Below are 24,566 nucleotides of genomic sequence, written 5' to 3'. Positions count from 1 at the left end.
CAAGAACCACTTCCTCCTAGTGCTGAAGCTGCTGCCACTAGTCATGACATAGACGATAACATGCCATCAACGTCGTCTGCCAAGGCCGATGCCCAATGTCATAATAGAGGGCACATACAATCCCAAATGACAAAGTTCAGGAAAATGACCTTGAAAAAAACATTTAAATCAGCTGAAGGGAAACGTAAACTTGCCAATATGCCATTTACGACACGGAGTGGCAAGGAACGGCTAAGGTCGATCCCTAGTATGTTCATGACTAGTGGTTCAGCTTCACATGACGATGGAAGCCCTCCTCCCACTAAAAAAATCAAAAGAGTTAAGCTGGCAAAAGCACAGCGAAGAACTGTGCTTTCTAAGAAGATATCACAAATCCCCAAGGAGAGTCCAAGTGTGGTGGTGGTTGCGATGCCTGACCTTCCCAGCACTGGACGGGAAGAGGTGGCTCTTTCCACCATTTGCACGCCCCCTGCAAGTGCTGAAAGGAGCACCCACAGTCCACTTGCTGATATGCAAATTGAAGATGTCACTGTTGAAGTACAACAGGATGAGGATACTGGTGTAGCTGGCGCTGAGGAGGAAGTTGGCGAGGAGGATTCTGATGGTGATGTGGTTTGTTTAAATCAGGCTCCGGGGGAGACAGTTGTTGTCCGTGGGATGAAAATGCCCATCACCGTCATGCCTGGGCAGAAGACCAAACATTCCACCTCTTTGGTCTGGCAATATTTCTATCCAAATCCAGACAACAACTGTCTTGCCATATGTACCTTATGTAAAGGTGGAATAAGTAGGGGTAGGGATGTTAACCACCTAGGAACATCCTCCCTTATACGGCACCTGCAGCGCGTTCATAATAAGTTACTGTCAAGTTCAGAAACTTTGGCTAAGACCGTAAGCAGTCCAGGGACATCTAAATCCCGTTGTCCTGTTGTATCCAAGCGCCTGCAAACCACACCGTCAACTCCCTCCTCATAAATTTCCTCCTTAGTCAGGATCGGAAGTAGTCCTGCAGGCCATGTCACTGGCATGACTGACTCTCCTATCCGGGATTCCTCCGGAGGATCCTGCATTGCTACACCTCCTGCTGCCGCTGCTGCTGTTGCTGCTGCTGGGAGTCGTTCATCATCTCAGAGAGGAAGTAGGAACACCACTACTTTTACTAAACAATTGACCCTCCAACAGTCCTTAGCGAGGAGGATGAAGTACGACAGCAGTCATCCTGAAGCAAAATGTATAACTGAGGCCTTGACTGCTATGTTGGTGTTAGACGTGCGTCCGGTATCCGCCATTAGTGCAGTGGGATTTAGACAATTGCTGGAGGTAGTGTGTCCCCGGTTCCAAATCCCGTCTAGATTCCACTTCACTAGGCAGGCGATACCGAGACTGTACAGAAACGTCAGAAAAAGTGTCCCCAGTGTCCTGAAAAATGCCTTTGTACCCAATGTCCACTTAACCACGGACATGTGGACAAGTGGAACAGGGCAGACTAAGGACAATATGACTGTGACAGCCCACTGGGTAGATGTATCACTTTACGCAGCAACAGCAGCAGCGTCACCAGTCGCAGCATCTCAGAAACGCCAGCTCGTTCGAAGGCAGGCTACGCTGTGTATCACCGGTTTCAGTAAGAGGCACACCGCCGACAACCTCTTAGAGAACCTGAGGGAAATCATCGCCCAGTGGCTTACCCCACTTCGACTCTCCTGGGGATTTGTGATATCTGACAATGCCACCAATATTGTGCGGGCATTACATCTGGGCAAATTCCAGCACGTCCCATGTTTTGCTCACACAATAAACTTGGTGGTGCCGAATTTTCTGAAAAGCGACAGGGGCGTGCAGGAGACGCTTTGGGTGACCCGAAAAATTTCAGGCCACTTTCGCCATTCAGCGACTGCGTGCCAAAGACTGGAGCGCCAGCAAACACTCTTGAACCTGCCCCGCCATCACCTGAAGCAAGAGGTTGTGATGCGGTGGAACTCATCCCTCTATATGCTTCAGAGGATGGAGGAGCAGCAAAAGGCCATTCAAGCCTATACATCCACCTATGACATAGGCAAAGGAGGGGGTATGCACCTGACTCAAGCGCAGTGGAGAATGATTTCCGTGTTGTGCAAGGTTCTCCAGCCCTTCGAACTTGCCACACGTGAAGTCAGTTCAGACACTGCCAGCTTGAGTCAGGTCATTCCCCTCATCAGGCTTTTGCAGAAGCAGCTGGAGAAAGTGAAGGAGGAGCTAAGACGGAGCGACTTGTGGATGAAGCCCTTCATTCGCTTTGCCAGGATTCCAGGGTGGTCAATCTGTTGAAATCAGACCACTACATTTTGGCCACCGTGCTCGATCCTAGGTTTAAAGCCTATGTGGTGTCTCTCTTTCTGGCTGACACAAGCCTGCAGAGGTGCAAAGACCTGCTGGTGAACACACTGTCAGCTGAAGCAGAACGTGACACGTCAACAGCTCCTTCTTCATTTTATCCCGCAACTGGGGCTGCCAGGAAACAACTTAGGTATCCTAAGCAACCCGCTGGCGGTGATGCAGGGCAGGCAGGACCAAGTTTGGACATCTGGTCCGGACTGAAGGACCTGGCAATAATTTCTGACATGTCTACTGTCACTGCATATGATACTGTCACCATTGACAGAATGGTGGAGGATTACATCGGTGACAGCATCCAAGTAGGCATGTCAGACAGTCCATACCTGTACTGGCAGGAAAAAGAGGCAATTTGGAGGCCCCTGTACAAACTGGCTCTATTTTACCTGAGTTGCCCCCCCTCCAGTGTGTACTCCGAAAGAGTGTTTAGTGCAGCCGGGAACCTTGTCAGCGAAAGGCGTAGGAGGTTGCTTCCACAGAATGTGGAGAAGATGATGTTCATCAAAATGAATTATCAGCTCTTCCAGGGAGACCAGTCTCCAGAACATACAGAGGGACCTGTGGTGGTGGATTCAAGTGGGGACGAGTTAATACTTTGTGAGGATGAGGATGTACACACTGAAGAGGGTGAGGAATTGGTGGAGGATGAGGATGACATCTTGCCTCCGTAGAGCCAGTTTGTGCAGGGACACATTAATTGCCAGCTTGTTTTGTGGGGGCCCAAACGAACCAATCATTTCAGCCACAGTTGTGTGGCAGACCCTGGCGCTGAAATGATGGGTTTGTTAAAGTGTGCATGTCCTGTTTATACAACATAAGGGTGGGTGGGAGGGCCCAAGGACAATTCCATCTTGCACCTCTTTTTTTTCTTTGCATTATGTACAGTTTGGGGCCTAGTTTTTCAAACTGCCATCCTGTCTGCCACTGCAGTATCACGCCTAGATGGGTCACGTGTTTGTGCCGCCTACTCGTGTCGCTTAGCATAGTCATCCAGCTACCTCGGTGCAACCTTTTGGACATAAAAACACTATTGTGAGGTGTGAGGTGTTCAGAATAGACTGGAAATGAGTGGAAATTAAGGTTATTGAGGTTAATAATAGCATAGGAGCAGAAAAACCTACAAATTCTGTGATTTTAGCCGTTTTTATGCTTTTTTTCAAAAAAATACAGATCCAAAACACAAAACCCAGAACCCAAAACACGGAAGGGTGGTTTTGGCAAAACCAATCCAGATCCAAAACACGAAGAAAGATCCAGATCCAAAACCAAAACACAAAACACGAAAAGTGGCCGGTGCACACTCCTAGTAATAATATAACATTTTAACAGAGATATACATATGCAGTATTATACATGTAGCATTACCTTCATATGCGAACACTTTCAGTGCTTTTACAATGTTTACACCTTTTGTATCCATGGGCACAAGGATCATACTATATTGCCCATACCTGAGGAAAGCAAACAAAAAGAAACACGAGTGATCATATGATGTGAACCTTAATGTTTTGATGGCATCCTAGATGTATACTCCCAAACTTCCATATCCTGGCTTTCCATGGCCAAAATATTTTAAAAACTAGAAATGAATGCCATAATAACTAGTAGTCATGACCATATTAAAGCCACTGTTCAAATTTTTTTTTTTAGAAATGATTGCAAGCAGAGCTATTTTTCAGCAGGAACTCAGTGATGTCATTAAGCATGATGTAATGTTCTGGGCCAAAATGTATTTTCCATAAGAACAGTTTTATTTTAAAGTACCTTGTGAGTGCTTTATTCTCTAAATAATACTATATATATATATATATATATATATATATATATATATATATATATATATATATTTTATATATATATATATATATATATATGTAATAGTTATTTCTATAACTCCAGCCAAGTAGCTCCACCAAAAAGTTCCTGAACCGATTTTTCCAGAAAAATAGCCCTGATTGTAAGGGTTGGTGGGAGTGACTACCAATGCGGAAGTGTGACCAGTGCTGTGGAAGTGTGGTTTATATATATATAAATATATATATATATGTATATATATATATAAATAAATCTAACAATCTGCCGGCACTCATCAAAAATCATCAACCTGCTCTGGTGCACAGTGTGGCAATCCAATCCAAATCCCAGAAAGAATGGCACTCGGGGACAACAAAGAGATATATCTAATGTATTAAGGGCCTGATTCAGACCCACTCGCGAGCGGCTGTCCGCTCGCAAGTGGGTCGATGGTCTGCACTGAGCATGCGCACGACGGAGGGAGCTCCGTCGTGCGCATGCGCCAGACACGACAAGCGAAGGACTTTCCTTCGCTCGTTGTGTCCGATCAAAGGGGGCGTGCTGTCAATGTTGATTGACAGCACGCCCCCTTTGGTGGGCGTGCCTCCCTGACGGGGGCGTTCCCACGGGAACGCCTCCCGTCAGAAGCCGGCCCACTGACATCACTAGTGATGTCAGTGGGAGTGATTTTGGCTCTGATAGAGCCAAAATCACTCCGGAGCTTGCGGTTGAAAACCTCAACCGCAGGCTCCGGCTCGCAATTTCGATGGTCGCGATGGTCACGACCATCGCGGCCATCAAAATGCACGCTCGTATAGCCTGTGGGTGGTGACCCACAGCTATACGAGCGTCCAGGAGGACGCTCCATGAAAATGGAGCCTGGCCCTCATGCAGAGCATGCGCTCTGCTCAGAGCGTACGGCTCTGAATGAGGGCCTAAGTCATTAAACATTTTCAGGGTCTCAGCCCCGTCATCAGGACAATACACACATACAAACAATTAACACTTACCCCACCATTATAAGCCCCTCTCGTAGCCGTCAGCTGTCCCACTGCACTCCGGACGTAGGTACCTCCCACCAGCTCTGGTCACTGATGCACTTCTGGGATCCGCTGCAGCCATAACCATGGAGACCGCCAGCATGCGTTCCACAGGCCGACCACTTGCGTTCCAGCTAGGTGCACTCAATGTCCTGAATTCGGGGGGCCACCACCAACGAACCTGGAGCTGGGGAAACTATGGACACATAAAGAATAATGCTTATGTTACTAACAAACAGGCAAATACAATACAAATAAAAACATCAAACAAAACATATGGGCAAAATGGCAAATAAATGGCATACACCACTATAATAACCCATAACTCCATAAGGCAATAGACATAAACTAAGAAAGCATGGTATATTGTATCTAGGCAGCATCATCCATTAAAATGTACAAACTGGCTATAGAAGGCTATTCCAGATAATTTTATTTTTTAATCCACCTGGTTTAGAGGTAACCAGCTGGGTAATTAACCTAGATTCTTTAAATAACAGGGTTTAGGCCCAGTCTCCCCCACTTAAAGAGGGAAGAACATGGTCAATGATAAAGTACCTTAGGGAGTCCAGTGAATGGCCTGCCTCTCTAAAGTGTCTAGCCACGGCTGATCTATATCTTTACCATTCAGCAGCATGCGAATGGCCGATCAATGTGCAGTCATGCGCTCACTGAATTTCCTCATTGTCTGACCCACATAGTAAAGTCCACAATAACATATAATAATATACACTACGTGGGTAGTCATACAGGTAAGCACAAATATGATGATGTAAGAGATATTTTTATGGGGGTGTTCAAACATTTTGCAGGGTACCAGAAATGTACATGTCGTACACCCACTGCACTTATAGCACCCCAGTTGCTTGAAGCAAACATTAGGCCGGTGTGTTTTATCAAAATCAGAAATGTCCAAATGGACCAATCTGTCTTTTAGATTATGGCCCCTTTTTAAGGCTGCTAGAGGTCTCTTATTGCATAGCATAGGCAGGTCCTTATCTGTGCTAGCAATTGGCCACAGAGCCTTAGTAGCCATCCTTATTACTGGACTTGCAACTGTAAACTCACTGGTCCACAGGATCACATTATTTTCATCCCGTTTTATTGGATTCAGTAGCACAGACTTCTGCATATTGAGGACTACCTGTTTCTGCTTCTTAAGCAGATCAGCATTATAGCCCCTCATTACAAATTTATCAATCAAGATGTCCAGCTCTACTTCAACACCAGCCTGATCGCTGGTGATGCGAGCCACACACATCAACTGAGATCGTGGCAGACCTTTCTTTAGAGCCAGTGGATGATAACTGGACACCATCAGAAATGTATTCCTGTCAGTGGTTTTAAGAAATAGCCCTGTATGTATCTTACCATCTACCACTGTTATATTTACATCTAGAAAATTGGCACTATTGGAGCTATGGGAAAATTTTCATTTAATTGGTGAATTTAGCTGATTAATTTCTTGCATAAGGAGTTCAAACCACTCAGCACCCCCTAGCCATATGAGGAATACATTATTTATGTATCTGGTGAACATAAATATGTGTTTGCTTATCTCTGGATCATTGAAATACATGTGTGCTACTTGGTCAAACATATAAATATTGGCATATGAGGGGGCCACGGAAGAACCCATGGCACACCCTCGTAGCTGTAGAAAAAAAAAGACCCATCAAATAAAAAATAATTGCGGCGCAATGTTAATTCCAACAAATTCAGGAATAGCTCATGATTAAACACTGAGACAGATAGATTGTCCCTCAAAAACTTTTGCATAGCCAACATGCCCCCTTCATGGGAGATAGAGGTATATAGGCTGTACACATGTAAACAGCACAATAGTGCCCCCTCAGGAAACCTATCAATGACAATTAGCTTCTTTAGGAACATAGTCATGTCCTTTAGGAATGTTGGTTGTTGATATAAAAGTGGTTGTAGAATACAATCCAACAGCTGAGACCCGGTTGTAACAAAGCGGAGATAATGGGGACGGACAGGTTCTTTGTGTAATTTTAGCAGAGTATATAGCACTGAAACTTTAGGGTGTTGGACACATAAAGCCTTATATATTTTTAGGTCAATTAAGTTATTAGTTGACAGACAACTCTTTTTGGTACCTCAAGGTTCGATCCCATCAGTAATAAGGAGGGCTACTAAGGCTCTGTGGCCAATTGTTAGCACAGATAAGGACCTGCCTATGCTATGCAATAAGAGACCTCTAGCAGCCTTCCAGAGGGGCCGTAATCTAGATGACAGTTTGGTCCATTTGGACATTTCTGATTTTAATAAAACACACCGGCCTAATGTATGCTTCAAGCAAATGGGGTGCGACAAGAGCAGTGGGTGTACGACATGTAAATTTCTGGTACCCTGCAAAATGTTTAAACACCCCCATAAAAATATCTCTTACGACATCAGATTTGTGCTTACCTGTATGACTACCCACGTAGTGTATATTATTATATGTTCTTGCGGACTTTACTATGTGGGTCAGACAACGAGGAATTTTAGGAAGCGCATGACTGCACATCGATTGGCCATTTGCATGCTGCTGAATGGTAAAGATATAGATCAGCCGGTGGCTAGACACTTTGAAGAGGCATGCTATTCACTGGACTCCCTAAGGTACTTTATCATTGAACATGCCCCCCCCCACTTTAAGTAGGGGAGACCGTGCTAAAACCCTTTTAAAGAATCTAGGTGGATTACCCGGCTGGGTTCCACTATGCCAGGTGGATTAAATGATACAATTAATTGGAATAGCCTTCTACAGCCGGTTTGTACTTTTTAATGGATGATGCTGCCTAGATACTATATACCATGCTTTCTTAGTTTATGTACAGTATTGCATTTTGATGTAGTATCATTCTCTAGGACATTTCTGTGCAGGGCTAGTGTTCTATTGCCTTATGGAGTTATGGGTTATTATAGTGGTGTATGCCACTTATTTGACATTTAGCCCATATGTTTTGTTTGATGTTTTTATTTGTATTGTATTTATTTGTTTGTTAGTAACATAAGCATTATTCTTTATGTGTCCATAGTTTCCCCGGCTCCAGGTTCGTTGGTGGTGGCCCCCCAGATCCAGGACATTGAGCGCACCTAGCTGGAATGCAAGTGGTCAGCCTGTGGAATGCATGCTGGTGGTCTTCATGGTTAGGACTGCAGTGGATCCTCGAAGTGCATCAGTGACCGGAGCTGGTGGGAGGTACCTATGTCCGGAGTGCAGTGGGACAGCTGATGGCTATGAGAGGGGCTTATAATGGTGGGGTAAGTGTTATTTGTGTGTATGTGTGTATTGTCCTGATGACGGGGTTGAGACAGTGAAAACAGAGAATATGAATGAACAGCGCTAAAACTCTTTTAAATAATTATATCTATATTAATGACACGTATAATATTAAATACAACAATTTGTGTTGGTAGAAATTATGAATAATCTATATGGCTTGATTGTAACAATAATACAATTTATTATTATTAAAAACATATGAATATATCACCAATGTGCACATAAATAATGATAACTTATATAGCACAATATATGCAAATTAATTAAAAAATAATTAAAACAAATGGATTGAGATGAAGTAAAAAGTCTTTTGTATCAAAACGACAGACTAATTCCAATGAACAGAGTGTCTCTGAATCTTTAGAGAAGCTCTATGAATAGCAGCAATCTCAGTCCAAATAACATAAGCAAATTAGCTTAACAACAGTCACTGGGCTAGATGTATATATCCAGGATATTGTCCAGCTAATGAGTATATTACCAGTCTCCTGTGAAGTGTCCACAGCTCAAGAAAGTGCCATATTCCTGCACTGGCATTCTGACATTAAAAATGGAGGCTGGAGAAAGTGAGGTGATGCCGGTCCGGATTAGATCCACAGAGATTCCAAGTGCTGTGTATTGAAGTAGGGAGGCTAAACACGTTTCGCTGTGGAAGGACCCACAGCTTCTTCAGTAGCATATGTCCCCATATCCAGTAGAGGGCTTTTTATACCCTTATTTGATTTAAAAATTACGAGCATCTGTTGTTCAATCAAAGAAACAATCAATCAAGCCATATAGAAAATCACCACCTATTTCACATACAATAGATCATATTAATAAATACACCTTATAAAGATTTAATTTTATAATTATACACAAATTCTCAAGAGATACCTTTATCTGCGGAGCTTGATGTCCAATCACGTGATTCTATTAAGGATCACGTGACTCAAAATAGCCTGTAATGGCTTAGCAATGGCTCACGTGTTGTCAACAGAAGCCGCAGTATTCAGCGGACTGTAAAGATCAATGTCACGTGTCGCGGGTCACGTGATGTAAATATAGATCACGTGATCCCATCCAGCTGATTTGGAAGATAACGGAAGCCGCAAGGTTCAGTGGAACTATATAGATCAATGTCACATCGTGGGTCCCGTGATGTAAATATAGATCACGTGATCACGCTGATTTGAAAGATAACATTAGTTAAATGTATTACCTCCAATCACGTGGTACAAAAGTAATCACGTGATCGCTGTATGATGACAATTACTGCAGAATCATGCCTAACTATAGAATACACCCCCGATCACATGATATAAACACTCATGTGATAATCAAATCTTGATAATTTTCACATATATATTGTTATACACCTAAATACACAAAATGTTTTGCAACCGAAACCAGTGATAATCTATAGAAAAAACAAATCCCTAAAATCTATTTTAGCACCAAGCCACTTGAGGTCTAATCCAAGGACCATCGAGACAACAACAACTAATAATTTAGAAAAGTGGTTACCTTATAGACCAACAGGCTTTCATCGCGGTGGCAAAACGAGATGCACTATGTGCTCTTATACAGCTAAAAAAACAAATACTATAATCCTGAAGGATACAAATAGTCTATACACAATAAATAATTTTATAAATTGTGACTCTTCGTATGTGATTTATTTAATCACATGTGGATGTGGATTGTATTATGTGGGACGTACCACAAGACCATTAAAGAGATGATTTATGGAGCATCGCCGGAATGTTATGAATAAAGTAACCACACATAGTCTATCTCTTCATTATTTAAAAGTACATGACAGTGATCCACAATCACTGAAAGTTATAGGTTTAGAACTTATCCCCTCCACTCATAGAGGTGGAGATAGATTAAAAAATCTGTGTCGGCAGGAGGTCTTCTGGATGTTTAGATTTAATTCTTTACATCCAGATGGCCTCAATGAGTCCATCGAACTAAACACGATTATGTCATTTTGGTGGGTGGGTTGAGGAGTAGATAGGGTCCCCATCACCCAGCTTCCCCCCACCTGGTTCACATATAAATGTGTATAACTCTCTTGACGAGATTCCCCACTGAGTGTTTTTTTTTTTATTACTTTTGCTATTAACATGTATTTGAATGAATATTTATGGGTTTATATGGAGTATATTGCATTTAGGTTGTACTAACCAAATACAATAAGCTCATATTGTAATTAAATAAATATTTATAACCCATATTCAATAGGTGTATAACAATATATATGTGAAAATTATCAAGATTCGATTATCTGTCATGGATGAGTAAATATATAATTATCACATGAGTGTTTCTATCATGTGATCGGGGGTGTATTCTATAGTTAGGCATGATTCTGCAGTAATTGTCATCTTACAGCGATCACGTGATTACTTTTTGTACCACGTGATCGGAGGTAATACATTTAACTAATGTTATCTTTAGAATCCATTATGGATATCTCCAATACTTAATCAACTGGAAGGGCTATGACTCAGAAGAACATTCCTGGACTTTTGCCTCTGTGTCCACACTCCTCAGTTGATCAAAGCGTTCCATGCCAATTTTCCCCAAAAACCTAAGAGGTGTCCTGGGGCCACCCATCAAGGGGGGCTGTCATGCTCTGAACACTTAAAACTACTTTTTACCTCTCCAGTGCCTGTCCAGGCTAGCGCTGAGGTTTGATTGCACTATGTATCACTCCCAGATAGCACAGAGATCCGCTCATGCTACACATCTCTCATGGCTGATGCTGAGTTCTACTCCTATCCCTTCTGCTCAGTGTCCTGTCATTGAAATGGCTTTCCCAGCCACTTGCTCACAGTGTGTCTCCTCAGCATGATGGTATAGAAACTGCACACCAGAGTTTCCTCAAGAATAACAGTATGGGTGCAGCCATGTTGGACTCTGTCACCTGTCTCTCCTCCACCACACAAAGTGCTGTTCCTAGACCAGCTGATGACAGCATCTAATCTCTGGGTATCCTCCCCTATAAATTCAATTTCCTGACTGGCCTCTGTTGCCAGTACAACATTGCTTCTTGCTAAAGTTACACCTCAGAGCTGACCTCCCAGGTACTCTGTATCTGAATGGTCCCAGTATGTTATAAGTTCCTTGAACTGGTAAACAAGGCTCCTATACCATCTTGCACACCAGTCTGGTTTTCTCCACTGAGACTTGTTCTTACAGCCACATTCAGTTCCTGCCGATATTTCCAACCATCGATCTCGTCTGATGCCTCTAAATCGGACTCTTATCAATTAAGTTCTTCAAGTCATCAATATTGGTTCCAACTGATCAAGTTCATAAATTCATCAACATCGGACTCATACCAAATAAGTTCTTCAATTCCTCAACATCGGTCTCAGGGCCCGATTCAGACCAGGATGCTGCTCTGCGCACTTGTGAATGGATGCCCTGTATGCCTTTGAGAGCAATGGCAGTGAGCGAACGCCAGAGTATAAAGATTCCCGCTTTTCTCTCTTAACACACATTATCTCCAGGAAGTGTATGAACAATCGGAACCATCTAGAGCCATCAGAGCTGCACGCAGCACTTGAGGTAGACCTTACCCCGCCGCAAGCACTGCGATCAGTGCTGGCTAAAAAACAACCAAGTGATGTGTACAATGACACTTCTTTGCTTATTATGCACACCACTAAAATGCCATTTAGATGCCCAGATATGCCTGCATCCACACATCCACTCCCCCATTCACAAGCACCTTCCCCTGTTATCACTCACAAACAGCGCTGTGACTCAAATTAGCATCCAGTCTGTGTACTATGAGCGCAAACCGATCCAGCTGTCAATCCAGCATCATTGGTCCCAATCCAAGTCTGCTCATTCATTCAGTATTATCACCTCCAGTTCTCATTCCAACCTGCTGTTTAAATAAAGACATTTAATTTCTGTCCTCACCTCACCTTCGAGCACAACATTCACTGCCGTATGTCTATCTCCTCTCATAATTACATGAGGAAGTCCTGGCTCAAGCGACCCAAGTTCCTTCATGCATCTCTGATCTCCCCTTCAACCTCCCACACCTGTTCTTACCCAAACCAACCCTGAGGCATGACAATCAACATTGACATATTGTTGTCATTGTGGATGTTGACAGCTAGAATGTTGACACATGAATTTAGGATTAGGATTAGAGTGAGGTTATGGATAGGCTGCCATTAGGGTAAGGATGGTGTTAGGGTAGAGTTAGCATTAGGCTGCATTTAGTGTTAGGCTGCGGTTAGGTTTATCCTATAGTTAGGTGGAGTTAGGATTAGGCTGTGGTTAGGGATATGCTGCCTTTAGGATAAAGCTGCAGTTAGGGTAGGGTAATGATTAGGCTGCAGCTAGGGTTTGGCTGCACATAGGATGAAATTAGGATTCGGATGCATGTAGTGTGGGGTTAGGATTAGGGTGGGGTTATGATCAGGCTGTAGTTAGGATTAGCCTGCAGTTAGGGTGGGGTTATGATTAGACTGCAGATAGGATTAGGCTGCAGTTCTGGTAGTGTTAGGATTAGGATGTGGTTAGGGATAGACTGCCATTAGGGTAAAACTTCAGTTAGGGTAGGGTTAGGATTAGGTTGTGATTAAGTTATGCTGCCATTGGGTGGAATTAGGATTTGGCTGCAGTTAAAGTGGGGTTAGGATTAGGCTGCAGTTTGTGTTAGACTGCAGTTAGGGTGGTGTTAGAATTAGACTGCAGTTAGGGTTATCCTATAGTTAGTGTAGGGTTAGGATTAGGAAGGAGTTAGGGTAGAGTTTGGATTACGCTGCAATTAGGGTTAGGCTGCAGTTAGTGTAGGGTTAGGATTAGGCTGCAGTTATAGTTAGGATGTAGCTAGGGTAGGGTTAGTATTAGACTGTAGTTAGGGTTAGGCTGTAGTTAGGGAAGGGTTAGGCTGCGATAATGGTTATGATTTAGTGAGGATTGGGTTAGTATTAGGCTGCAGTTAGGGTTAAGATGTGGTTAGAGTTTGCTGCAGTTAGAGTTAGGCTTCACTTAGGTTTATGGTGCAATTAGGTGGGCTTTAGGGTGTATTTTAGTTGAAGGTTAGGTTTAGTGTTAGGATAAAATTGCATTGTTGACATTTTGACTGTCAAGATCCGCAAACATTAAGAGATGCAACACTGCAGATAGAGGTGGGGTTAGGATTATGGGCCCCTGCATTTGAAGTCAGACTGGAATGTGTTATAGCATGTGGAGGCATTTGCAGTGGTCAAAGTGGCATGTGTGGTGGTGTATGGAAGCAGGTTGGATGGTCAGAGGGGATTCAATCGGGAAACCGGCTGACGTAAGCCCGACAGCCGGTTTTTCATACCGAATGCGGTCAGAGGGGCAAGTGTCTTATTTGAAAGCAGGTGGGGTATTATGTGCTGTCCCACTCTCTTTTTAAGGTGTGTGGATAAGGATACCTTGTTTTTGTATCCGCCCATGTGAGGCCACTTGCACAAATTTTTCCAAGGCCATGTTTGGTCCACAATCTGCCCCTGTATATATCACCTCACTGTACATACTACCTGAACCACCATACGATGACACAATATATTGTTACATACTTGTAACTACACTGTGTCATGGGTGGCTTTGTGCCATCTGATATGCAGCCGTTCACACTATATGATGGACATTGCGATCCATCAATGGTTTGTCAATATATTCTATAGTGTGTACCTACCTTTACCTTCTTCAGAGTTTTTACAAAATCATGTCAGCTATGTAGGCAGCAGAGTTAGTGCTGGGACCTTTTACTTTTCAGTGCTTTCACTGGCATATATTTTATTACTTTTTAGTGTACAGTATGTCATGTATCTGTTTTTGAAAATGGAAATGTATTTACTTTTACTAAAAAGGTCATAATGTATTTTCCCATGTCCATCATATTTGTTTGAGCAATGGATGCAGTAGGTGCACTGTAAAGGAAATAATTTAAGCTAATAATTTGGACATATTTATTAAAGTTATATTGCGGTAAGTGCCCAGAAAACAGCCATTTTCATGGGATCCCTACAAAATCTAAGCATCCCTATGATATAACCAGAAGGGACTGCAGCAGATATTTCAATCCCGTCCCTGCGATGTGTAAAAAGTGACGTAATCGCTACTGTGATCACTTCTGTGTTTCTGCTAGTCATGACAGCACTATTGTGCGGCCTGTTGACCACACATGCGTAGACAGAGATTGCTGGGTAGGGATTCTATGGGTCCTTTTCCCAGTAAATGCAGCAGGGTGTAGCCTGTGGACTACAATGGCAAACATCATCTGAATTAATTTTGGTCAAAAATGTAGTATCAGAGCAGATATCTCCAATAAATGTTGCAGTTCCCTGTACATATATTCGATGGATACATAGTATTTACAGGTAACCCCTGAAAAAGGGTATATCTAAAAAAGGGTATACTATTTATGAATTAATAAATAAGCCTCTATGTATTATGGGCATGATTAAACTGCATGCCAATGTTCATGCAGTTTACAGATTATTGGCCGTCTGTGCATACTTCATACCTGCAATGTGCATGGTGATTGAATTGCAAATACACTAGTCCAGAGGATTTGTTATCAAGTGTTTGAAAGGCAGGGGCCATTTTGAGGGAGATAATGCAGAGTGGAGAGAAAAATTAGGGCATGTAGCGACTGTTTTTGAAACATGTACAGCGATCCAGAACGCAGGAAACATGGCTCTGCCATCTTAGTTATGATGGCCATTCTGAGTGACTGTAGACCCACTCAGAAAGTAAATATTTGCCTATGTGTGTACGATGCTGCGTATATGTATGCAGTTGTGGGAGCTGCGATGGCTCAAGTGGGCACCTCAGTATATGTCCCGGCCGCTGTTGTATTAGCATATATTTACATAACCACAGCTGCGAGAATTGCAGCAGTGTAAGCATTAATGTACAACTCTGAATCAGGCCCTAGGTGTTGTAATAACAAAATACCATATTGTTACGCATATTGAAAGTGTATGCTAACAAAGAAAAGGACTAAAATTATTAGAAACTCCCCAATTAGAAGCTCTACCTTAGACATTAAAAACAATGTACTTGGCTCTGAAGTAATAACCTACAATTGTCTATCAATTTTCTATATTTGAAGTTCAAATGATTTATTGCTAATACCTGGAGGAGGATGCATTTTCTGTTTTACCCATTACAATGGCCACTTTGCAATTGGGATTTCCAGCACCTGCAGAAAAAGATTACAAACACCAAATGGACATTATACAATCTATAGATTCTGTTGTTCATGACAGTAAATGAAATGTAAATCAAAAAGATGGCACTTGGCATTCTAGATACTGGTGAAAATAATGATACTCTTCTTACAGACGACTGCTATGTTTTGAACCAATGTGACTGGAATAAAGGTATCATTATTTTACCCAGAGTCTGCAGTTCAGTCTTTTTGCTTTTGTATATATACTAGATGTTCCCAGCGCTGCCTGGGTAGTTTTTTTCCTCTATTTTTCCTCCTGTCTTTCTATCCTCCTCTTTCTCTTCAGAGCTCCCGTCTCTACTTCTTCTTTATTTCCCTCTCTTGCTTCATCTCTCTGCCCCACCATATCTGTCAGTTTCCTTTTCAACATTTGATTTTGTTAAGCCTTAGTATCCAACATGAAATGTGCTGTCCATAAACTGAATAGTAAATCTCAATAATATCATTGGTTTACATCTTGAGAAGCTACAATGAAATTATTTAGCAAATTGGCCTTTGCTAGATTTCTGTGATTCTGGGGCCTATTCATCATAGGGTCCATAATGCCCCCGATGATTAAGTATCCACCTTACTGTCGGGGATACTTATTACTGGAGCAATTAATCATTGAAAAGCAGCTGTCCCCGCAGTCCGTAACATTGTTACAGAAGTATCAGAATTACTTACCTGTCCCTGTTTTCAGAGTTTTCTGAATATCAGGTGGTCCTACCAGATTCTTGATGATGAATGGCCCATTACCTTAAATATGCTGAAACTAGCAGTCCACATGGTTAACAAGCCACAAATGTAATGTGCTGCATTTATGACAGTGGGCCTGATTCAGACCAGCTCGCGAGCGGGTCGATGGTGCCCTAGTGCGCATGCGCACAACGGAGAGAGCTCCGTCGTGCGCATGCACGAGACCCGAATAGCGACGGCCAAGCCGTCGCTATGGGTCTCGCACCAAAGGGGGCGTGCTGTCGATGGTGAGTGACAGCACGCCTCCTTTGGTGGGCGTGCCGGGGGCGTGGCTGCCCAGATGGAGGTGTTCCCATGTGAACACCTACCGTCTGGGGCCGGCCCCACTGACATCACTAGTGATGTCAGTGGGAGTGCTTTTGGCTCTGATAGAGCCAAAAGCACTCCTGGGCTTGTGGCTGCGAGACCCTACCGCAGGGTCTCATCGCAAGCCCGATGGTCGCGATGGTCTTGACCATCGCGACCATCTTTTTGGCCGCTCGCTTAAGCTGTGAGTGGTCACCCACAGCTATGCGAGTGGCCAGGAGGCTGCTCCAATATTAGGTAGGAGGGCCCTGATTCAGAGCGAGCGCTCTTGTCAGAGCGTCCAGCTCTGAATCAGGCCCTGTGTTCACCTTCTGGTGCATATGTACATAATCACCAATTACTTGATAGATTTAATACATAATGCTTGCAAAGGAGGTCATAGGCATTGATGCAGTGTTGCACAAGCATCCATATGGAGTAACACAGAGCACATGTAATCAACATGAAAATAATTCAGAGATGAATTACAACCCTTAAGAACAATTTGGGCCTGTTTACCATTCTCTGCTCATCTAGTTAATTCTTTTCATGACAGTTGACACATGGTACATATAATGTATTTCCAATAAAAGGCCATTCTAGTGACTCCAACTACGCTGTACTTTAGCATGTTATTCACTTCAATGAAAAAAAAAGTTGATCAAAGCATTTAAGTTTCAACAAGAAATACGAAAACTAGAAAAAACAAACATTATATTTCATTCCTGCTACGGTCATACATCACAAATTAATGTCATCCTCCATAATTTAAACAAATAAAACACATATAATAAATTTAAACCTGGTTTTGCCTTTTAAATTATTGCCACTTCACAGTACATCTAGCGGATAAATCAAAACTCAAGCTATTACATTTACCCCATTGTTAACTATAGCATAATATGATGCTATTTACTTACTATGTTATAATTAACAACCATATCGTATAACAGTATTTTCTATTTTATAATATATTTATATAATATGATGTAATTCCCTTATTATGATATATTAATTTATATGTACACATAATAAGGATATAAAGGTATTCACTTTTATGTTCTAGACAAATTAATATTATAATATGGTATATTATGAAACAAACAAATATAATAAGCTGTACCAGAAGTGACGATACTAGGAGAAATTTCTGAGTATCCAGAAGCCTACCATTCCCTCCAATGGACCCCATTTTAATTTTGTCTGCAGCCATGACCCCTCATCACAAATGACATGATTTGCAGGACTATACTGAGAGGTTGGAGCAAATATGAAGAGATTATTTGACAGTACATAAATGTCCATCCCACCTTTTGTACATCTAACCTCCAGGTGAAGGTAAATGTGTGGTTTATATGTGTGCACTGTATATATATATATATATATATCTATATCTGGAGAGATGTTGACACCTACCATCTGGATAGCTTCCCACAGTTCCATGATATTTGTAGGTGCATGATATTTGGTGTAAAATGGACATTTCTACCATTTCCCATAAATGCTCAATTGGGTTCATGTCGGGTGGATGTGGTGACCACATCATTCATCAGAACTCTTGAGATCGCTCTTCAAACCAATTCTGGACAACTTGGGACTGATGATAAGGTGCATTATCTTGTTGGAATATTACATAATTGTGGGGGTATATGAAGCCCAAGAAGGGCTGCAAATGGTCATAAATCAATGCAACATAGTGATTATCAGTCAATTACATAATCAGGACCCAACCCATGCCACGTGAACACATCCCACACCATTACAGAACCACCACCTGCCTACACAATGGCTTGTTGACAATGTCCTTATGGGGTCTGCACCACACCTGAACCCTACCATCAGCCTGAATCAACTGGAACCATGACTCATCAGACTATGCTACATGTCACCAGTCCTCCAAGGTCCAATTGGTGAGGCACTGTGTCCAGGGTCATAATGTTAACCGGGGCATTCTGGTGGGGCTTCTGCTCCCATATCCCATGGAAGTTAAAGAACTGACCTGCTTGATATGCATATGGAACCTCCTGCATTGAATATGGATGTAATTTAAGCCAGTGTCACTTGTCTGTTATTATGAACAATTCCAGCCAGATGCCACTGGTCATAATGATTAAGCACCCATGGTCGGCCACTGCGCTGTTCATGGATGGTGGTAATGCATTCCTGGTACACAAGTGATACCGTAGATCGAGGAATGTTGAATGTCTGCACAACTTCAGAAATGGAATAACTTAGCCATTGGGCACCCACTATCATGCCCCATTCAAACTCTGATAATTCACATTGCCTTGCTATGAGCAGTCTGTCTGCATGCATGCACACACACACACACATATATATATATATATATATATATATATATATAGATACACCAAAAATGTGTCGGCACCACCTTCAAGTTTTCTAGAGGATTGATACAGATTATATGTAATAATACGTACTCCCTTAATATAAAAGGTGTAAGCTAAAACCAAACGTGAGAGGACTTTTGGAAGAGCCCTTAAATGTGAAATGTTGCAAATATGTTAGGTGATCAGCGACTGACGTATATTCTACAATGATTTGTGGAATGTGCCAATATAAACCAACAAATATATCATACAGAGTGTGAAGATAAAAATCACAATTTAATATTTAAAAAAGTATAAACATATCTAAGTCCTGTGCATACAAGCACAAATAATGCAAATAAATAGAATTTCCTACAGTGTGCAAATAGTGCTAATAAATATTTAAGATGACGTTAAAAATGCAATTCATACATTTAAATACATCTAAAAAATGAATGGAGTTCATATATTTAAATATTTAAAAAAGCCAGTTACACAAAGGGATCAGTGGATAAAAACAAGTAAAAAGGTATTTTAAAAAGGTTCAAAACTTGTTTTAAAAATACAGTATATAGGAAGTTTCTATAAAATGAGATGCTTATCTGTAATAGTTCATTCAGTCAGAAAAGGCAGCTATCCCAACTCGTTTCATCCACTTGGGGACTTCATCAAGGGGTGCAGTTAGTCAAGGTTTGCCACTTTTTATACCCTTTATGAGACAGGGCTCCAATTGTTTCGTTTAGATCATCCATGACATCACTTCCGGTCAGTCACATCGAAAAAGGGCGCTCTTTTTTACAGAGGTTCATACTGAATTAGTAATATATATTATCCCACATCTGTCCATAATATAAGATTTTCAAACTTTACATTAGCATTCGCTGAATTCCGAAGTAGTTTGGTGCCACTTATTCGTATGCTGGCTTCCGCCCTTACTTACTCGGCTTCCGCCCAAAGATTACGTCATCTGTCATGTTACCGGTAGCACAAGTAAACTTGAGGTTGCTCCAGGAAATGTCCGTATCTGTAATGCATTTTCTTGTAGTCCGTATGCGGCTGGTATGTCTGCCATTTTGTTGTGGTCCGTGTGTGGCTAAATCTAACTTCTCTCAGTATGGCAGAATTCTCCAAGTGTCCTCCAGCTTGTGCCGTTGTCTCCGCCCACAGGTGAAATCTTGTCTACTCTCCATTTTCAACTACCCCTGTAGAGAATGGAACATATCGGCATCATCGTTGCTAGGGTAACGGCGACGCCATCTTTCATACACGGCTGATGATGAAGAAGGGGAAAGGAATTAGAAAAATATATAGAGATATATACAGATAGGAGGCTGGCTCCCTAATCATGTGCTTAGCTAGATATATTTTAATGCATATTCACTCAACGGGGGTAATGCATTAAAGTTCTCTAATATCAATGTGAAAAGTAGTGAAAAAATGTGTATGGTGGTTTAGATCTTCTATGAAAAATGTCTTATATATTTTAGGATATTGTATTAAAAAATTAAAAACCAAAAAAGGAGATATGGGATAGTTAATTAGTCTTGTATAGAATAAATATCCAAAGTCCAATAATGCCTTCAATTCTCCACAACTTGTAAATCCAGGCTGTTCAATAAATAAATAAAATCTTCATCATTTTCCAAAGTTTCTGACTCGTACGTGACCCATAATCCTCAAAAGGACTGAGTGGCTATTTAACGCCCTACTGTGGATATCATATACTACAACACTGAGCAATCCCAGGAGGTCTCCCATCCATGTACTGACCCAGCCCAATTGTGCTTAGCTTCCAAGATCAGACAAGATTGGGCGTCAGTACAATGGTAAGGTTGTAGATATTTAATAGATACCCACAACTACCAACTTATCCTTTATAAGAAGGGGGCAATTTCATAACTTTTGTTAAAACCATTGGGAGTCATAATGTTTAATTGGAAAATACAGAACATTTCTCTCCGCAAAAGTTTATTGCCCGGATCATCTCCTCTGTCTCCCAAAGACACTTGTTCTATCGCTTTAAAAGTGCATTCCTCAGGATTAGATCCGTGATGTGTGATGAAATGTCTAGAAACCGCGTGTCCTTCTACTTTATACTTGATATTTCGGATGTGCTCTTGAATCCTTATTTTGAGAGGTCTTTTAGTTTTCCCTACATTCTTTAAGCCACATGTGCATTCCAGAACATAAATAATCAAAATGGAGTTGCAGTTCATAAAGTTTTTAATATTGAATTCTTTAGAATCATTACAGTTATAAAAAACTTTCGTCCATGGATGAAGATACCTACATATATTGCAGCGACCACAATCCTAGACAAAGAGGAAGAAGATCATTTCTCATCTGATTAGCATCCCTAATCATGCTTGGTGCCAGAGTATCCTTTAGATTTTTGCCTTTCTTGAAGAGAACAGTAGGTTTTGGAGGAAGAATGTCCTTGAGTACTGGATCCATAAGCAATATATTCCAGTGCTTCTGGAGATATCCCTTAATCTTGCTTTCATGTCCATTATATGTAGTCACAAAGGGTATAAAGTTCTCTTTAGGTGTAGTCTTCTTATATTTCAAGAGATCTTCTCTCTTTAACCCTTTTGTTCTTTCTGCTGCCTTGGTTAGGAGTTTCACTGGGTAATCTTTTTGCATGAATCTTTCAGTGTAGATATTGATCTGATCTTGACAGTCACTTTCTCTGGTGCAATTCCTCTTTACTCCATGAAATTGAGAATAAGGAATGTTGTTTTTCCATTTTTTGAGGTGCACGCTCTTATAATACAGATAGCTGTTAGTATCCACCTCCTTGATGTATGTTTTTGTGATGACTTTCCCATCGTCTTGATTCAACACTAGATCCAAAAATTTTATTGACGTATCACTGAAGTGAGATGTAAATTTCAGATTCATGTCATTAATCTCAATGTACTCTTAAAACTTTTTAAAATTATCCACTGATCCATTCCAAATAATGAGGATATCATCAATGTACCTTTTATACATGATTATTCTGTTGTTATAAGGATTGTTATTGTAAATGTATTCCTTTTCCCAGTGTCCCATAAAAATATTGGCAAAACTTGGCGCAAAAACCGTACCCATAGCAGTACCACATACTTGGCGATAAAACACATCTAAAAATGTAAAATAGTTGTGTTTTAGTATAAAAGCCATAAGATCACATAAAAACTCACAATGTGTGATATCCATGAGTTCATCACCCTCCATGGCTAGTCTACATGTGTTTACACCTTTAGAATGTTCAATACAGGTGTATAGGACTTGTACATCAATAGTGATCCATTTGTATGTGTCTTTCCATTCAATTGTTTCCAGATGTTGAAGAAGGTTCATGGTGTCTTTCAAGTATGAGTCTAATTTGACCACATATTTTTGCAGGAAGACATCTACATATTCTGAGAGGTGAGAGGTTAAATAATCTATGCCTGCTACAATAGGTCTTCCTGGTGGATTTACCAAGGACTTCTGAATTTTGGGTAAAAAGTAAAATATGTGGGTAATGGGGTTAGTTGTCATCAGGTGCTGGTATTCTTCTTTACAAAGGGTTCCATCTCGTAGACCTCGTAGAAGTAGTACTCTGAGTTCCTCTGTATATTCTACTAGAGGATCCTGTTGCAATATAACATATGAGTTATTGTCTTCCAGCAATCTGCTGGCCTCCTTTAGATAGGATTGTCTATCCATAATTACAACCCCCCCCATTGTCAGCTTGCTTAATAATGATCCCCTTGCTTTTCTGTAGCTCTTTAATGGCATGCTTTTCTTCATTCCCAAGATTCTGTTTTGACACCTTCTTCATGTCTGAATCACATAGTTCTCTTTTCACTTTTTCATAAAAAATCTCTATGTGGCTGCTTTTAGATTCCAAAGGATAATAGGTTGATTTGCCTTTTAATCCCAATTTGGACATTAGTTCATAGTTCTTGATGGGTGCTGCGTCTTTCCTAATAAAGTGTCTCTTCAAGGTAAGATTTCTCACATACTTGTTCAGATCTATAAATAATTTATTCATGTTTGAGGTAGGTGCAAAATTTACTAAGTACTTTGATTTCTGGCTGTGTTAGAGTATGTCTGGAAAGATTGAAGAAGCCTAGTTCTTGGAGGTCTACTGGAGAGTCCTCCTTTTGAATATTCTTCCTCCTATTGCCCCATTTTCCTCTCCTTCTCTTGTTCTTCTTTTCAATGGCGATGCTACTGTGGCCATTTCCCTTAGAGTAGGATTTCCTGGGTCGTAGATTGTGTTCATACCTGGTGATAAAAAAAAGATGTTCAGTATCACTTGTGGAGTCAAGTCTTTGTAATGTTGAAAATCTGTTCCTAGTAGTGAAATTAGGGGATGGTCTTGAAATTCCGCCCCTGAATGCATTCGTATTTCTTTGTGGTAGTTGTTTCCAAGGTTGTTCAACTGTGGTGTGATCTGATCGTCGCGTCTGATTTGTAGTAGTGAATCTACTCCATTGTTTAATTTTGTTAGTGGCATAATCCTGTTTATCTCTTAGAAATTTCTTTTCCTTGCCTTTAATGACTTGTTCTTCTATTTTCTCTAGCTTTTTTGTCAGAACTTTCTCATTATCCAAGTAGTTTTCTTCAATTTTATATTCCTCAATGCTTGTTTCTTTCATTTTGAACCTTTTTAAAATACCTTTTTACTTGTTTTTATCCACTGATCCCTTTGTGTAACTGGCTTTTTTAAATATTTAAATATATGAACTCCATTCATTTTTTAGATGTATTTAAATGTATGAATTGCATTTTTAACGTCATCTTAAAATAGGGGTGTGCACCGGCCACTTTTCGTGTTTTGTGTTTTGGTTTTGGATCTGGATCTTTCTTCGTGTTTTGGATCTGGATTGGTTTTGCCAAAACCACCCTTCCATGTTTTGGGTTCTGGGTTTTGTGTTTTGGATCTGTATTTTTTTTTAAAAAAAGCATAAAAACTGCTAAAATCACAGAATGTGTTGGTTTTTCCTATGCTATTATTAACCTCAATAACCTTAATTTCCACTAATTTCCAGTCTATTCTGAACACCTCACACCTCACAATAGTGTTTTTATGTCCAAAAGGTTGCACCGAGGTAGCTGGATTACTATGCTAAGCGACACGAGTGGGCGGCACAAACACGTGACCCATCTAGGAGTGACACTGCAGTGGCAGACAGGATGGCAGTTTGAAAAACTAGGCCCCAAACTGTACATAATGCAAAGAAAAAAAAGAGGTGCAAGATGGAATTGTCCTTGGGCCCTCCCACCCACCCATATGTTGTATAAACAGGACATTTCGTTTGGGCCCCCACAAAACAAGCTGGCAATTAATCTGGCCCTGCACAAACTGGCTCTACGGAGGCAAGATGTTGTCCTCATCCTCCTCATCCACCGATTCCTCACCCTCTTCAGTGTTGTGTACATCCTCATCCTCACAGAGTATTAACTCGTCCCCACTGGAATCCACCACCACAGGTCCCTCTGTATGTTCTGGA

At 41.2% G+C, this 24,566-nt stretch overlaps 1 protein-coding gene across 1 annotated transcript in view; it reads right to left on the bottom strand.

Moving 5' to 3' along the window:
- LOC148535392 (acyl-CoA dehydrogenase family member 11-like) overlaps positions 1-24,566 on the bottom strand; it is a 670,105-nt gene that overhangs the window by 81,737 nt on the left and 563,802 nt on the right. The window contains exons 14-15 of the mRNA XM_088463865.1: positions 15,628-15,694; positions 3,739-3,824 (exon numbers count right to left, since the gene is read on the bottom strand). Coding sequence (XP_088319991.1) covers positions 3,739-3,824; positions 15,628-15,694 — 153 coding nt within the window. The remainder of the gene's footprint in view (positions 1-3,738; positions 3,825-15,627; positions 15,695-24,566) is intronic.

This window comes from Taudactylus pleione, unplaced genomic scaffold (genome assembly GCF_031769625.1).
Source record: "Taudactylus pleione unplaced genomic scaffold, aTauple2 ptg000053l, whole genome shotgun sequence".
In the NCBI taxonomy this organism is placed as follows: Eukaryota; Metazoa; Chordata; class Amphibia; order Anura; family Myobatrachidae; genus Taudactylus; species Taudactylus pleione.
The sequence above is the reverse complement of the archived record's forward strand: the minus strand, read 5'-3'. Positions and strand labels throughout refer to the sequence as shown.